This window comes from Python bivittatus, unplaced genomic scaffold, assembly GCF_059951505.1.
Source record: "Python bivittatus isolate LINGU-HERP-01145 unplaced genomic scaffold, Pbiv_v1 ctg000410_np1212, whole genome shotgun sequence".
NCBI classification, from domain to species: domain Eukaryota; kingdom Metazoa; phylum Chordata; class Lepidosauria; order Squamata; family Pythonidae; genus Python; species Python bivittatus.
In genome coordinates, this window is record NW_028277067.1 from 251804 (window position 1) to 267753 (window position 15950).

A 15950-nucleotide genomic window follows, 5' to 3' on the forward strand; every position below is an offset into this window, starting at 1 on the left:
GATGGTTGGGAGAAGAACTGATACCTTTAAAGAGATGAGTGAAATTGTCTTGATTCTAGCTCAGCTTTCCCAGCCTGGTGGTTTCCAGTTGGACTGGACCATAACTTTGATCTTAGCCAACCAGCATGGTTGTATCTGAATTTCAGAGCTAATAAAGCATTGTCTTGGCAAATCAACTGCAGCACTATCAGAAATCTGCTTGTTCAGAGTCCGGCTCTTAGCTAGGTATTTGGTAACTGAAGAATATGTAATATATAAATATAACACAGACAAAAATAACACATTAACTGTATATAACTAAGGCTTAATATTCCATAAAGGTTGGTTATATTAACTGGATATTGTTACTGTTAATAATATATGTTGTATGTACTATATTTGTTATTTGTGTCTATATATATATATATAAAATATATATATGTATACTTTATACAAGAATAAAACTTTAAAAATGAAATGTAGCAATGTTTGTGAAATAATACACATAAAAGAAAAGTGACACTGAACATGAGAGAAACCCAATTTTAAAAATAAATCATTTGGAGAGAAATTAATATATTGTATGACAGTTGTTGGTTCTATGGAAACTACAGCTTTTCTCCTTCTCTTCCTTCCAGCAGGAATTCAATAGACGATTTTGAGGAATTCAGTTTATTGTATATCAGTAAGACATGAGTAGTATAAGTACATACTTTTTTTAACGGGACTTGATCAGATAAGAAAGTGCCGAGTCATGATGACGTCACATGCGAAATCGTCAAGTTGGTGCCTGCGGGCATGCTTGGGCCATGTGGCCATATGGAAGTGACGTACGCGGAAGTCACTGGGGGGGTCGTCAAGGCTGTGCCTATGAGCACCTTGTGGCCAACAGGGCTAGCCGAACTCGGAAGCGTCGCACTGGAAGGGCTGCATAACATGTGGGCCACCGCCACCGCAGCCGCCCCGTAGATGAAGCCGGTGCCTTAACAACGGCCCGCGTCCCCCACGCCATTCCCGTCCCCGGGAAGCGTCGCACCAGAAGGGCTGCATAACATGTGCGCCACTGCCGCTGCCCCATACATGAAGCCGGTACTGTAACAACGGCCGGACTCCCCCACGCGCTGTTCCCGCCCCCCCGGAAGAGAGCGGCTTCTCCGAGTGTAAAGCCCCCCACCGGGCACTGCAGCAAGCAAGCAAATAAGGACGTAATAAAAAGCGTTACTCACACACTAAAGGCATCCAGCGCCCCGGGTTTTTCCTTCCCTTTCCTTAAATGCTGTTTCTGGGTGCAGCAAGCAAATAAGCACGTAATAAAGCATTACTCACACAATAAAAGCATCCAGCGCCCCGGGTTTATCTTTTCCTTAAAAGTGCAACAACCGATCCCCAGGATCTTGCCAGGGGCTTTTAAAGAGGTGCCCAGGGAGAAAAGAGGCTTTTAAAAAGCATAAGTCCTTAAAAATGCTGTTTCTGGCTGCAGGAGGTTTTTTAACCTTAAATCCCAAAAGCGACAGGGGCTTTTAAAGAAGCGGAAGGCTTTCCCTTTCGTTAAATGCTCAAATGCAAGAGGTCTTGCCAGGGGCTGTTTAAAGAAGTACAATGCGTTTATTCCTTTTAAAAGATGCTGTTTCTGCCCCATTCTTTTTTGCCAGGGGGGAGACATGTCCAGACATGTTCCAGGCACGCCAGGGGGCAGAGGCATGTTGTGGCCAATGGGATGTCATACGTAGCACACGTGTGGCGGTGGACGGTCCGTGGCTTCTGCAAGGGTTGGGAGGCTGAGCAGGTGTTTCAAAAATAAAAACTTGTATTTTTTAAGATGGAAAACACTACAGATTCTTTGTTTGATGGGATCCCAACACCAGAGCAGCCCAAAAGAAAATTTCGAGCCAGGAAAAGGGGTGGCAGGGCAGCCCCGTATGAAAACGGACAGGACAGACTGGTGATGGCATGTTATTGCAGATATTGTAAGCCTGCAGAGGGTAAGTAGCCACAGAACATTTAGCATATATAGTATTTTGAATAATGTCTAGCAGCGGTTCACGGGTTAGTTTAATTTCCTTTTTCCTTTTTCCTTTTTCCTTTTTTCTTTTCAAAGAAACGACATGGATTGAAGGTGTTAGCATGGTGCCTGTTCTGAAAGTGTGTGTCCTAAAATTTTTATACAGCGGGTTAATGGCCAGTCTGCAAGAAGGCTGTGAAACAGAGATCATCCAAACACTGTGTACTATCCTAACCAGATCTGAGGGGCTTTGGACCCTTATTAACATAGCCATCAGATTGGACAAAATACATTTTGCACAGGAAGCCATTGATCACCTTGATGATTTTACAGAATGTACTGAGGACTATGATTCACAGCCAGTAATGGACAAAATTAAAAATAATCTCTCCAGTAAACTAGGCACATTAAGTTTTACACGAGACAGCCTAGGCGACCTTTGGTCTTTTATAAAATGTATTGAGAGGTCCTTTGACCCGTGGGGCGTCATGGCAAGAATCGAGACTGAATTACCTGAATCTCTGAAAAAAATAATAAGATGGAAACGTGGTGGGGTTTAATTACAATAAACTGTTTAATAATAATAATAAAAAATTTCCTACATCTTGTGTTTGGCGATCAAACACAAGATCAAAAAATCTCCTAGGGCAGGGGTGGAGTTAGGGAACATGTAGAGACATGCACAGGAGCGTGGTGTGTGCGGGAGCTGAGTTGTGTTCAGACAAAGCTCTGCAGCAGTCGGTCTAGGTATATGGACTCTGTTTTTTGCACGTATTATATTTTTGAACATCTGCTACCAAAAGGGTCTGACAAGCCCCGAGAGAGAGAGGGAGAGAAAAGGTTTCTCTTTTGGAAAACATGGCTACGGAAGATTCTAAAGAGGCTTCTGCTACAGTAGGCAAACCTAGCTGCATATGGACTAACTCAAGGCCGTTGCCGGAAGAATGCACCAGCATCTGTTGCTGGGGTTTTGATAAAGAAGATTTTTTATTCAGATCCATTTTATTTGGTTGCCGTAAGACTTGTTGCTATTTTAACGGCAAAGCGCCAAGTAAAACAGGAGAAGAAGGGAGCGGCGATACTTACCGGGCAACGTGTGAAATGGTGAGCAATACAATAACACCCCACAAAGCGGCCGTAGATGGTAAGTAAATATGCTTTTATTTATGATCATGTAAATGCTGGGGCGGGGGGGGGCACGTATAGCTTTCTAATAGGTAATGTTTTATATTTTGCAGTATCTGAATTAGCACCAGCTAGGGGGCAAAGATGTCGAAGAATGCCCTTTTCAGAACTTAGCATCCGCCCGCCATCTTGCGACTTATCTGACTCAGACAACGACATGGCCTGTGAAATTTATAAAGGAGTATTCGGCGAAGGGCGCTGGAGCTGCTCGGAGGGCTCAGATCAATCAGAGGGGTACAGTACTTTACATACTGAAGATGATGAAGGGTATTTTTCCAATGACATAGATAAGCTATACTGAATTGAGTTATCAATAAAAAGTTGTAATAAAGACAAAGCGTTATCATTCTGTCCTAGGACCAGGCATCATGAAGTATGAAAATGTTCTAAGGGACATTTATTACACACCGGGGAGGCTAGGTAGTTATGCAGGGGTAAATTAGCTTTTTCAGGAGGGGAGAAAACATGATAAAAACCTGTCCATGAAACAGGTCAAGACATGGCTCTCAGGGCAAGAAGCTTATACGCTTCATAAACCGGCAAGAATTAATTTTCGTAGAAATAAAACAGTGGTGTCTGGCATAGATCAACAATGGCAGGCGGATCTCATAGATGTCTCCAAATTTTATAAGGAAAATGATGGAAAAAAAGTTTGTTTTAACAGTTATAGATGTATTGTCTATGTAAGGGTTGCCCCGTTCGACAGAGAAACTCCCATGACACGTGTGGTTCACAAAAGAGGTTTACTCATGAGTAACGTAGCGGTTACAAGCAAAGCCAGGACTGGCTTGGTATATTTACATTACTCCTTTATAGTTGCTAGGTTACATGTTACAAATTAGATTGCAGATTGCCCCCTGTAATCCCCCCCTTCTACTGGAATGGCAGGTTCAGCCCAGTTCTCTTGTTTCTTTGATTGTTGTTGCCTATGGCATGGTTGTTGCCTTCGTTGGGGCTTCTGTCGCACGCCCAGCCGGGAGCATCCCCTCGCGCGTTGATCTCTTCCTCAATTCCGCGGCTCTCTCCTTTGTCTATAGCGCCCGCGGCCCTCTGGCGTTAACACAACGCATCCGCTCCAGATTAGTGAAGTGGCACCAGGTGGCCCATTCATTAGCTTGCGGTTTCGCACTTCCTCTTTCCGCGCTAACACTCAAGCGGTGAAATTGACTAAAGCGCGGCTGGGCAAGTTCCTAGGCGTGCGGCGCCGGCTGAACCTGACAGTCTAAACATGCCTGGGCATGTCCGTTGGCTGATAAGCCGGGGAGTGAGGTTGCAGTGGCCTTCCAGAGAATCTTAGAAACAGGACACACACCCTGAAAAATACAGACAGATGCCGGTAAAGAGTTCTTAAATAGGCCTCTGAAGAAACTTTTAGAACGTTATGGTGTTCAACATTTTGTCACCCATAGTGACACTAAAGCCACTGTTATAGAGAGGTTCAACCACACCCTAAAGAATAAACTCTGGTGGTATTTTACAGCTAGAAACACCCATCAGCACGTGGACATTTTGCCAGCCGTTCTTCAGGGTTACAACGGTACTTACCACCATAGCATATGGACTGCTCCTAATGCTGTAAACTTGTCTAATGAAAGGGATGTGTGGTTAAGACTGTATGGGGATATGTTAAAAAGTAAAAGAAAGGAAAAACATCTTAAGGTGGGGGATCACATTTGGGTATCCAGAGTGAAAGGGAAATTTGAAAAAGGCTATCAGCAAACCTATACGGATGAAATATTCATCGTCAAAGAACTGGGGACAAGGGGTGAAAGAACGGTGTATAGATTAAAAGATTACGCCGATGAGACTGTAAAGGGATCTTTTTACCCAGAGGAGCTCCAAAAGGTACCTGATGACCAACAACGTGTGTACAGAATTGAAAAAGTGATCAGAAAAAGAGGGCGGGGAAAAAATAGAGAGATTCTCATCAAATGGGTGGGATGGCCAGAGAAATTCAACAGTTGGATTAAGGAGAGCGAAGCACACCGTCTTTGATATGGCAGGATTTTACATCACCCTTCCCAGCAATGTGTTGGCGGCTGCTTTTCCCAAAAACAAAAGTTCTAATTTTACTATTCAGTTAGCGAGGACATTGGATCTTCCAGGGCTGTGGGAAGTCGGGCTAGTAGAGACACAGTACCCGCACAGCTGGGACACATTAACTTCAGATGTACATTTTGAAATTCTTACCGAGGAAAAGAGGTGGTATTTTCCTTTGGAAGCCAGTCACTACGCCAGCATCGAGCAGATGGTAGAAATAATGAACAAGCATATGGCTGCCATCGAGAATGGTCCTGAGACAACCCTGCAGTATGACCCTGTGGTTTGAAAAATTAATCTTACAGGAAATGGAATGTCTGCCATTCTAACCGGTGACAAACTTGCACATATATTAGATTTGTTCCCAGGTTTCCGCGCCAAAAAATTCCTCTTTGCTGCTGATGTGACCGGAGGATTCAACACGTTATATATTTATACAGACATTGTGGAACCCCAGGTAGTTGGCAACTTTTATGTACCGTTACTGCGCTGTGTGCCTGTGAGGGGGCAAGACAAAGAATTCATCACAGTAACCTATGACAGCCCCCATTATGTTCCGGTCTGCAAACATTTCATCACTACCATTACAAATCAAAACAGATCAGAACAAATACGTCCATTTTAACCACGGGAAGGTTATCGTCAAGCTTCATTTCAGGCTGCAGAAAAGCAAAGGATGGTTGTGATCAAGGAGTACGGGAGACCTCAAGGCTACGTAGCCTACTACCGGGATCAAGCAGGTAGTGGTCTTGCAGGCTTCCGAGGAACACCTGTCATGTAAGGGACAAGTTTAAGAGGTTTGTTCTGGGGTCTTTTTTGAAAAGCTATGCCTCTTCTAAGGAAAGGGTTAGAAATCGTCAAGCCGCACATGAAATCTGCAGCCAAGAACATTGTCAAAGACGTGGCGGGACAGATTGTGTCCCATGTTGTAGGGAGAGTCAAGAGGGCTCGGAACTGCCTATCCCTTTTAAAAATAGAAGTGTTGTGAAAAAATGCAGTCATACAAAGAGGAAGCGTGCACAGAAAAGGAAGCGCTGTGACAGCCAAGATATATTCTAATACAAAATGTCTTTTATCCACGAGGCATTCCAGGAGTGTGTGATGTCAGAACTGGATCTTTTTCAACTGCCACCTACACAAACCAGTGTTGAAAACAGCATGTATGTCGAGATTCTGCCTTTATCCACACTAACACCCAATGCCCCCCTGGAATTTTTTATCACAGGACATGATGAGTATTACACGGATTTAAACAACACTTTGTTGCATGTAAATTGCAAGATTGTAAATGCAGACGGCACAGATATTGCTGAAGATGCCTGGCTAGCCCTGGTCAACTATCCTATAGCCTTGCTGTTTAACCAACTGGATGTTACCTTGGGAGATTACCTCATTACGCAGAGCCATCACTGCTGTCCTTATAGGGCCATGATCGAACTGATTCTGAATTTTGGCTCTCATACTCTAGGAACCCAATTTACAGCTGGGGGTTTTTACAAAGATGACTCAAACTGCATGGAGATCACTTTACTGACGGGTGTAGGCAACTACGGATTCAGAGCGAGAGCAAAACACGCTGCTGGTAGTCATAAATGGGACCTGGTCGGCACTTTGCATAGTGATCTTTTTTTTCAAGACAAGCTGCTAATTAACGGAGTTGATGTGAAAATCAAACTCACAAGAAGCAGAAATGAATTTTGTCTAATGAGGGACAGCAACCAGAATTACAAAGTGCAGCTAGTGTCGGCCTTTCTTTTTGTGAAACGTGTAAAAGTATCCGCCGGAGTGGGTTTGGGCCACGCGGAAGCTTTGCTGACCTCCAATGCCAAGTACCCCATTGATCGAGTGGGGATGAAGGTTTACAGCATTCCAGCAGGCAGCCTTGTGTGTAATCAGGAAAACCTTTTTCTGGGCCAGCTACCTAAACAATTAGTGATTGGTTTCGTGGACAATGCCTCTTTTAGTGGTGAATATGACAGAAATCCATTCAATTTTAAGAACTTCAATGTCAATTTTTGTGCTCTGTATTGCAACAGCGAACAGATCCCCGCCAAGCCTCTTCAGCCTGATTATGAACATGGCCTTTTTGTGAGAGAGTACATGCAGATGGTGCAGATGACCGGTAAAGGTATGAAAGACAGACCTCTCTTAATCAGCTGGGAGGAATTTAGGACAGGGTATAACTTATATTGTTTTGACCTAAGTCCCAATCATAGGTGTGCTGAGCACTATTCTTTGATCAGAAATGGTAACCTCAGAGCGGAAATTAGATTCGCACAACCCCTACTCAATACCATCAACATGATACTCTACGCCATCTTTGAAAACGTTATTGAAATAAGCCACACCAGGAATGTGCTTTTTGATTATATGTGAGAATGGACACCCTACAGATCCTACGGTTTTTCTCTGGAAACCCAGATTTTTTAGGGCTTTACCCCTGTGATCTGCTACTTGCGACACTAATCTCCAAAAGGCCTTTCGGATTAATTGTAAACACCCATCCTCAGACTTTACCTGGAGAACACTGGTTGGCCCTCTACTTCCCGGCTCCCGGATACGGGGAATTTTTTGATTCTTATGGAAGACCACCAGACAGTCTGGACTTTCCCAGATCCATAGTGAGGTTCTTAGAGCATCAGTCTAAGAAGTACATATTTCATCAGCGGTGGTTGCAACACCCCAGCGCCGTGACCTGCGGGCAACATTGTGTGTTTTTTCTACTGAATTGGTTTAAAGGCGTGGACTATGAAAATATTTTAAAGATGTACTCTGATGTTAATATTAAAAATGATCAAATGGTACAGCGGTATGTAAAAGCCATAAAGGGGAGAAGTGTGCTTGGAACCCGTATCCGTCACCAATGTATGCAATCGTGTGTGCCTTATTGTAAAATAAAGAAAAAGACTTAAACTTTTTTTACTGGTTTCACAGTGTTTTTATTTATATCACACAGCATACATCATTTTACAAATTGAGCCAGTCATCAAATCTAAGCCTACTTCTAGGATTTAGCAACCAAGATCTAAAGGGTGTATCAGTAAACAGAGGCTCTAAAGGAACCGTCATAACAGAATCAGGGCTAATAGCAGTTTCATCCTTAGTGGCTGGGGGGTCTTTCAGCCTTTCTAATTCTTCTTTAACTGCTGTAGACCCCAGCACAGAGGTTGGAACATTTGTCTCAGCCATAGTATTCATAAATTCACCCCAGGTTTGGTTTCTGCTTCTCAGTAAGGGAGCAGTGTTGTGCGGCCCCTTTCACCAGATCTAAAATGTTAGTACCGGGAATAGGGACACCCTTGTACAAAAATGTGCCGTGGTCATCCCAGGACGATATGTCCTGGTGCTGTTTCATTTTGTTAAGCAAAAATTCTGCATTTTTCCTGTAACGCGAGCTCACGCTGCTTAGGATGTCATGTAGCGTGGTGTCCTGGGGGGCCATCTGTGATAGTTGTTCTGTGAACGCGGGAGGCTGTCAACGCTCTTCTGAGGGGTAAATGAGATTCAGTCTGTCTTTTTCAGAATCGTTTTGTCTGTTCAGTCTTAGAAACCTCTGCAGCACAGAATTATAGAGTTTAATCTTTTCATCTTCCCGCAAATCAGATCTCTGAAGAATGGTATGCATCTCATCATCCAACCGGTTAGCAGCCATAGTCCCCATAGTGGGCGTTCTACCCTGTAGTTGCTCCATCTGACGGCGTGACACCAAAAACATTTTCTCCGCATGTTCCATGGATTAACGTCCGAACAGACTAGCCAGCAGCGGTATAGCCGCCCCCAGTAACAATCCAACGAAGCCTCCTGACTGGTGAATGAGCTGCCTCTTCTTTTTGAGCGACACCTTTCTATCACTCAATGTTTTGATGGCCCCTTTCTTTCTCTTTAAAACTCTGTATTGTGAAGGTTTCAATGGGAGTTTTAGGGAGGTTAGCCTTTTGAGGTGTTCAGCACTACTTTGGCTATTGGCCCTACTAGGTCATTATTTCCGTTGCACAAGATGGCCTTTCTCTGTTTTGGACCAGCCCTTACTAAGATTTTTAAGACTCCCCAATTTCTGCGCACCCTCTCCGACATCCTGTATATACTAACTCCAAGATGTTCAAGCTAATGCTTGTTTACTCTTCTTTTTCATAGTGTAAACAGCAGGCCAATCAGGTGGAAAGATACCTGTTCTCAGTCTGCAGTCCTCTGCAGTAGTGGCTGCCAAATCTACCAAAAGATAGCCGTAGGGGTTGCGCGTGGCATCTTGGAATACTTCTAAAAAGTACTGTTAGTGGGATACATCTGATGGGCCAACGTGACAATCTGCACCTGGTCACGGGGGCTGCGGAATAAAACCAGGTACAGTGGTACCTCGGGATACGAACGCCTCTACTAACAAACATTTCAGGTTACAACCAGCTTCGGCAGGGAAAATTTACCTCGGGTTACAAACTCGCCTCAACTTACGAACTGGATCCGCGGCCATTTTCCCTGCTGCCATGTGGTCGCGGCTTCCTGTGGGTGAGGTCGAGGTAGCAAGGAGACGTTAGGTGAGGCTTGTGGTATGTTTTGTGGTGTTTTGCGAAGATTTTTTGTGTGCGTGTTAGCATGGCTCCAAAGAAAATGCAGAGCAGGCTTGGCGGGAGTAAGGCTCTGAAGAGAAAATTGCCTCGGGTTGCAACCAAATTCGGGCGGAGGGTGGCACGGATTAACTGGATTTACATTGAACCCTATGGGGAAATTCACCTCGGGTTGCGACCAAATTCGGAGGGCGGAACAGATTAACCGGATTTACATTGAACCCTATGGGAACATTTGCTTCGGGTTACAACCAACTCGGGATACGTCCAGAGTCACGGAACAGATTAAGTTTGTATCCCGAGGTACCACTGTATTTGGAATTCAGGGCTATTGTTCTCATTTTTTTACTTTGAAAAAACAGATTTTGAAGTATGAGAATAATGCTCAGGTTCTTGTGATGAACGTACTACGTAAAAGCCTTCTGTATTTGGTCGCTCTCACTGGCTGAAGTCATGAGATCGTCTACCACGGCTAGATTGGTTTGGTTTGGTGGGAACAAATCATCATCTTCAAAGGAAGCTGGAAGACTCTCCATAAATTTAATATAGGGTATTTTATTAAGCAGTTCTTTGTAGAGAGGTTGCCAGCAGCTATAAAACCATACAATATTTTGCAGCATTTGAGACATCACAGTGGTACTGTTTTCTAACATTTGTTTGATAAAATAAGATTTGCCAGAATTGGATGGTTCACTTATAATACAAGAAAAAGGGTGTACAAACTGAGCAATATTTTCCATTATCCTTAATAACCGTACGGCAGCATGCAGTAATCCTCACTCTTTAGCACCCTTTTATTATAGACCATTTTTAGGGTTTTTCTGAGGACTCTTGTCTCTAGAGCCCACTGCTTCTTATTCCGGATAATACCAGGTTGTTCTACCCTGATCTCTTTTTTTCTCTCTGCACCAGCCAAGCAGTAATCATCTACCAATTCTTTTAAGCTGTCAAAATTAACCTTGTCACAATTGCCGCTGTTTAGCGTGATCCCCTTCACCTTCAGCACCATTTCCCCATTGGATAAGGAGTAGCCGTATGTTTTGGGACCCGCCGCCACAAACTCTGTGATCGTGGTGTTTGGAGGGATCTCGCTCGTCAACTGTCCTAAATAATTGCCCAAAGGAGGTGTCCACGCCCCATCTCTACTTATAAAAATGACTGAATCGGTGTCATGGTACAGGCACCTATCGCCTAGGCCATTCAGTAACTTGTATAATTCTAGCCATGCATAAGCCATTGTAAAACTCACGATGAACACGTTAGTACACGAGGCTTTGGTTGGGTGGTCCTTAGCTATTTTCCATGTCACAATAGCCGTCTTTGTGTCCACCAACTCACATGAGGATACTTCATAATAGGGTATAAAAAGATATTTGAATAATTCCTCAGGATTTGTGATCACAGAGGTGGTCAGATGGTTAGTACTTTGGCCAAAGAGAGTTTAAAAAGAGCTTGGCAATCTGCCTTTGAGCAGGGTTTACTTCAATATGCTCACGTCGTAAGCGGACCCCTTCCATCTTTTCATAATCGATCTTTATCCTGTTCTGTTCGGCACGATGCGGGGTAGCCGCTGGCCTCTTGCTTTTGTCTGAGATGCTTATTCATATAACCTGAAAATAGGGTGTCTGCTTTTCTTTCAAAATGCCAGATCTCATAGATCTCATCAATTCTGTAACCTTTCTCTAAAGCTACATTCAGTTCAATGGTACACCATGTCCCGGTCAGAGCTCTTTCTTCATCAGTATGGTTACATATGGTGGTTTGTTGTTTCTCTGTGCATGTTGCACACAAACTAAACATTAATTTACCCTGTGATTTGTAGGGTAGAACCGGAAAATAAAGGTTCCTTGGGGGGTACACCCTGACTTTGGTAAGCCCAAAATAATTTTTTATGTCCTCAAAGTTTTGACAGATGATTTGTGGATGTCCAATTGGGTACTCTTTGTTCTTGTTCACGAAGAGGTACAAACTGGTTAAACAGTAATATAAGATTTGTTCACCCGGCTTTGGTTTATAGTACAGGCATGTGGCGTTTGTTCTACCTCCAAAAAAAGCATCTCATGGATTCAAAGGGGTTGGGAGCTTGTTCTCAACTAGGAACTGTTTCAAAAAGGCATCGGTCTCCAACATACCCCTCCATTCGTGTTCCCAGATGGTGCGCACAACATAACCCTGTTCCTTGAGGTATTCTTCTTTAAACTTAGTACGGTTGTACAGGGTGCTATAGGTTGCATCAAGTAGTTTGTTGAAGTCTTTTTCACAGTAGCAGATGGGGCACCCGTGAAAAAAACAACCGTGAAATTCAAAGGCCATGGGTAACCCATTTATGACAGCAAAGCCATCCAAAAAATATCTGTCTACTTGCTTTTCGCCTCCATTCAGAGCATGCTGAATATGGATGTCCTCTGTGTGTGCTATATACATCAACCATTGAATGGCCGGTACTGAATATCTTTTCTGGGTACTTTGGTAAGAGTCCAAGGGCACTAAAGCGATGGTATTACTCTCCAAATACATAAACCGGTACTGCGCCATTCAAACAGAGGCCTGTGTAACATGTTGGAAGGAGTCAATGCACCGAATCACAACCTCCTCTGCTATATCACCCCCTCTGGGTCTGAGATACTCGCAGTTCTGTCGTTTTCATGACCTGTTCCCTAAACCGTTTACAGGCCTCCCTCAGTATCTCTACATCTTTTCGGCAGTAATAAGCCAGGGCCTTCTTTAGTTTAAAAACCTTGCCTGTATTAGCACCATGCCATTTCAAAAACTCTTCTCTCTCACCAGGCATCATGGTTTCGGGGCCATAATACTTAGCCTCAGGGGTCGGCCCCACATAGTCTTGATTATCCATTGTATTGAACAAATGGGGAAAATACCCCTTGCAGCCCTGAAACCCCATGGCTTTCGGAAGCTTGCTTAATTGAAAGGGCAAAAAGCAGAGACTCTCGATAAATTGAATCTTATAGCAGGGGATGTAAATGCACAGCAGTTTACCACCCCGACTTAAAAGTTCAACACGTATCTTTTCACGGATCAGTTGTCTCAGGACTAGGTAACCGTCATATCCTTTGGAGTTGCGTGCGATAAATGTGTAGCCTTTAAACTTATCATTTACAAATTCCTTCACAAACATCTCCAGACATTTTATACCGTAACTACTCCATCTCATGACATCTTCATCATCATCATCCTCCAACATATCCATGGCATACACATAATTTGGTATATGTTCCCCCGCCTCTTGACAGCATTCAAAATCATAAATGATGTACTGTGTGCCTATCTGAGGTTCCGACAATGGCTTCAGAAAACATAAATGACCTTCCAGACTTTCAACCCGTTCAGAACACTGGCCACACTTTTTTTTCTTGCATTTATTGTGCGGGGTAAAAACATAGAAACCACATCCGTCACAATACACCTTGTTCTCACACCTAACTTTTCCCTCTGTTGCCAATTCTGCGTGTCTTTCAAGACAGGCCTGAGAGCGGCAAGACACTTTGCACTTACTACATCTTGTCTTTTCCGCAGCCACCTCCTGACAGTCATTCTTCAGGCATGCTCGGCAGAGGTATTGGCATCCGTGTCTAAATTTGTGATGGTAGGCCGTGTGGCAGAATTCACAGAAATAGCGGGCCCCCAGGAACCTCTTGTTTTTGACGGCGTAGTAATGTTTGTTTTATAACAATATAAACACTAGTTTTTCTTGTTGCGGTCTATCGGTGACAAAAAAGCGCCACCCATCCTGACTATAAAACAAAATCTTTACGGTTATGCCCAGATGTTCTTCAGAGAGGTGTATCTGTGACATCTGAACATCATCATCTTCCCAGGCTTCACACTCCCTACCTTGTGGCCCTCCTGTGTAATTCTCACATTGCTCATTTTCCCAGTCTGTAATAAAGAAAGCACGTGTAAATAGGCTATGTTACATAGTTCTAAAGCCTGTGACTATTTAATTGGTGCAAACTGGAAAAATTTTTACCTAAAAGCATCTTCAGACACTGTGAGTCTGTTATATCCCCTTATAAAAGTAACCAACAGAAAAAAGGATATAAATACTAAATAGTATCTAACACCCCCCCAAATTCCTCTCAGAAATAACCCTTGAAATTACTTACATCAGGCTGCTCCATTCTGGCATCCGTGCTCTTCGCCGATCATGCGCTCTGCTGTAAGTTTACATAAGACATCCGCCAGATGCCAAAAGATGCATTGTTCCCCCCTCCCAAACCTACATGCCTTCTTCGATAACATCCTCTGTATTGGTAAACCATTGTTAGCAAAGGACTACACAGGCTTTGTTTTATTGGTTAAAACATTTTATTATAGCATTCAATGCCCATTTGTTAACAACTTATTGTAATTCATCTCTGATACATTCTGACATACCAGTCTTTTCAGTGCACAGGTAATTCTGATTCGATTCTATTCATAACGGATAGAGGTTCAGAGGCTCTCTCAATACACTGTATAAACATCTGTAACTCTCCTAACGTATCTCATGTAAAATATAATTTGTCTAGTTTACTGGCAATGTTGATAATGATCCAAACAGTCTCAGGCATTGCTAATTTAGTGCATAGTGTTTGTACAATCTCTTTTTCATTGCTTCCATCCGTTTGATCACCTTCCTGTAGGCATCCAGTTAAACAGGGCCTTAATATTTTGAGAACACACGCTTTCAGAATCTGTACAACGCTAACACCTTCAGTCCATGTCGTTTCTTTGGAAAAAAAAAAAAAGGAAATTAAACTAACCCGTGAACCGCTGCTAGACATTATTCAAAATACTATATATGCTAAATGTTCTGTGGCTACTTACCCTCTGCAGGCTTACAATATCTGCAATAACATGCCATCACCAGTCTGTCCTGTCCGTTTTCATATGGGGCTGCCCTGCCACCCCTTTTCCTGGCTCGAAATTTTCTTTTGGGCTGCTCTGGTGTTGGGATCCCATCAAACAAAGAATCTGCAGTGCTTTCCATCTTAAAAAATACAAGTTTTTATTTTTGAAACACCTGCTCAGCCTCCCAACCCTTGCAGAAGCCACGGACCGTCCACCGCCACACGTGTGCTACGTATGACATCCCATTGGCCACAACATGCCTCTGCCCCCTGGCGTGCCTGGAACATGTCTGGACATGTCTCCCCCCTGGCAAAAAAGAATGGGGCAGAAACAGCATCTTTTAAAAGGAATAAACGCATTGTACTTCTTTAAACAGCCCCTGGCAAGACCTCTTGCATTTGAGCATTTAACGAAAGGGAAAGCCTTCCGCTTCTTTAAAAGCCCCTGTCGCTTTTGGGATTTAAGGTTAAAAAACCTCCTGCAGCCAGAAACAGCATTTTTAAGGACTTATGCTTTTTAAAAGCCTCTTTTCTCCCTGGGCACCTCTTTAAAAGCCCCTGGCAAGATCCTGGGGATCGGTTGTTGCACTTTTAAGGAAAAGATAAACCCGGGGCGCTGGATGCTTTTATTGTGTGAGTAATGCTTTATTACGTGCTTATTTGCTTGCTGCACCCAGAAACAGCATTTAAGGAAAGGGAAGGAAAAACCCGGGGCGCTGGATGCCTTTAGTGTGTGAGTAACGCTTTTTATTACGTCCTTATTTGCTTGCTTGCTGCAGTGCCCGGTGGGGGGCTTTACACTCGGAGAAGCCGCTCTCTTCCGGGGGGCAGGAACGGCATGTGGGGGAGTCTGGCCGATGTTATGGTACCGGCTTCATGTACGGGGCGGCGGTGGCGCACATGTTATGCAGCCCTTCTGGCGCGATGCTTCCAGGGGGTGGGAACGGCGTGCGGGGGACGTGGGCCATTGTTACGGCACCGGTTTCATCTATGGGGCGGCTGCGGCGGTGGTGGTGCACACGTTATGCAGCCCTTCTGGCGCGACGCTTACGGGGGACGGGAATGGCGTGGGGGACGCGGGCCGTTGTTAAGGCACCAGCTTCATCTACGGGGCGGCTGCGGTGGCGGTGGCCCACATGTTATGCAGCCCTTCCAGTGCGACGCTTCCGAGTTCGGCTAGCCCTGTTGGCCACAAGGTGCTCACAGGCACAGCCTTGACGACCCCCCCAGTGACTTCCGCGTACGTCACTTCCACATGGCCGCATGGCCCAAGTGCGCCCGTGAGCGCCAACCTGACGATTCCGCATGTGACGTCATCATGACTCAGCACTT

At 44.2% G+C, this 15950-nt stretch overlaps 2 protein-coding genes across 2 annotated transcripts; one reads left to right on the top strand and one right to left on the bottom strand.

Annotated features, from left to right (window-relative positions):
• Window positions 1-5882: 5882 nt before the first annotated feature.
• LOC148215428 (uncharacterized protein F54H12.2-like) lies at window positions 5883-8817 on the top strand. Its single transcript, XM_088143277.1, has 3 exons — window positions 5883-5946; window positions 6432-7334; window positions 8810-8817. The coding sequence occupies exons 1-3, from the start codon at window positions 5883-5885 to the stop codon at window positions 8815-8817; spliced, it is 975 nt and encodes a 324-aa protein (XP_087999403.1).
• Window positions 8818-8877: 60 nt separating this feature from the next.
• Window positions 8878-15586, bottom strand: LOC148215429 (uncharacterized). Its single transcript, XM_088143278.1, has 4 exons — window positions 15488-15586; window positions 12621-13252; window positions 9475-9496; window positions 8878-8958 (listed from the first exon to the last, which is right to left on the bottom strand). The coding sequence occupies exons 1-4, from the start codon at window positions 15584-15586 to the stop codon at window positions 8878-8880; spliced, it is 834 nt and encodes a 277-aa protein (XP_087999404.1).
• Window positions 15587-15950: the final 364 nt, after the last annotated feature.

What these genes read in the sequence shown, in the direction of transcription:
- LOC148215428 (XM_088143277.1), top strand. Translation starts at nt 5,883, where the DNA reads ATGGTTGTGATCAAGGAGTACGGGAGACCTCAAGGCTACGTAGCCTAC. An exon ending in CTACTACCGGGATCAAGCAG is followed by an intron (nt 5,947 to 6,431) that starts GTAGTGGTCTTG and finishes TTTTTATCACAG; the next exon opens with GACATGATGAGTATTACACG.
- LOC148215429 (XM_088143278.1), bottom strand. Translation starts at nt 15,586, where the DNA reads ATGGCCCACGTCCCCCGCACGCCGTTCCCACCCCCTGGAAGCATCGCG. An exon ending in CCCCATTTGTTCAATACAAT is followed by an intron (nt 9,497 to 12,620) that starts GGATAATCAAGA and finishes GTCACGTTGGCC; the next exon opens with CATCAGATGTATCCCACTAA. An exon ending in TCAGATGTATCCCACTAACA is followed by an intron (nt 8,959 to 9,474) that starts GTACTTTTTAGA and finishes GCTGCTGGCTAG; the next exon opens with TCTGTTCGGACGTTAATCCA.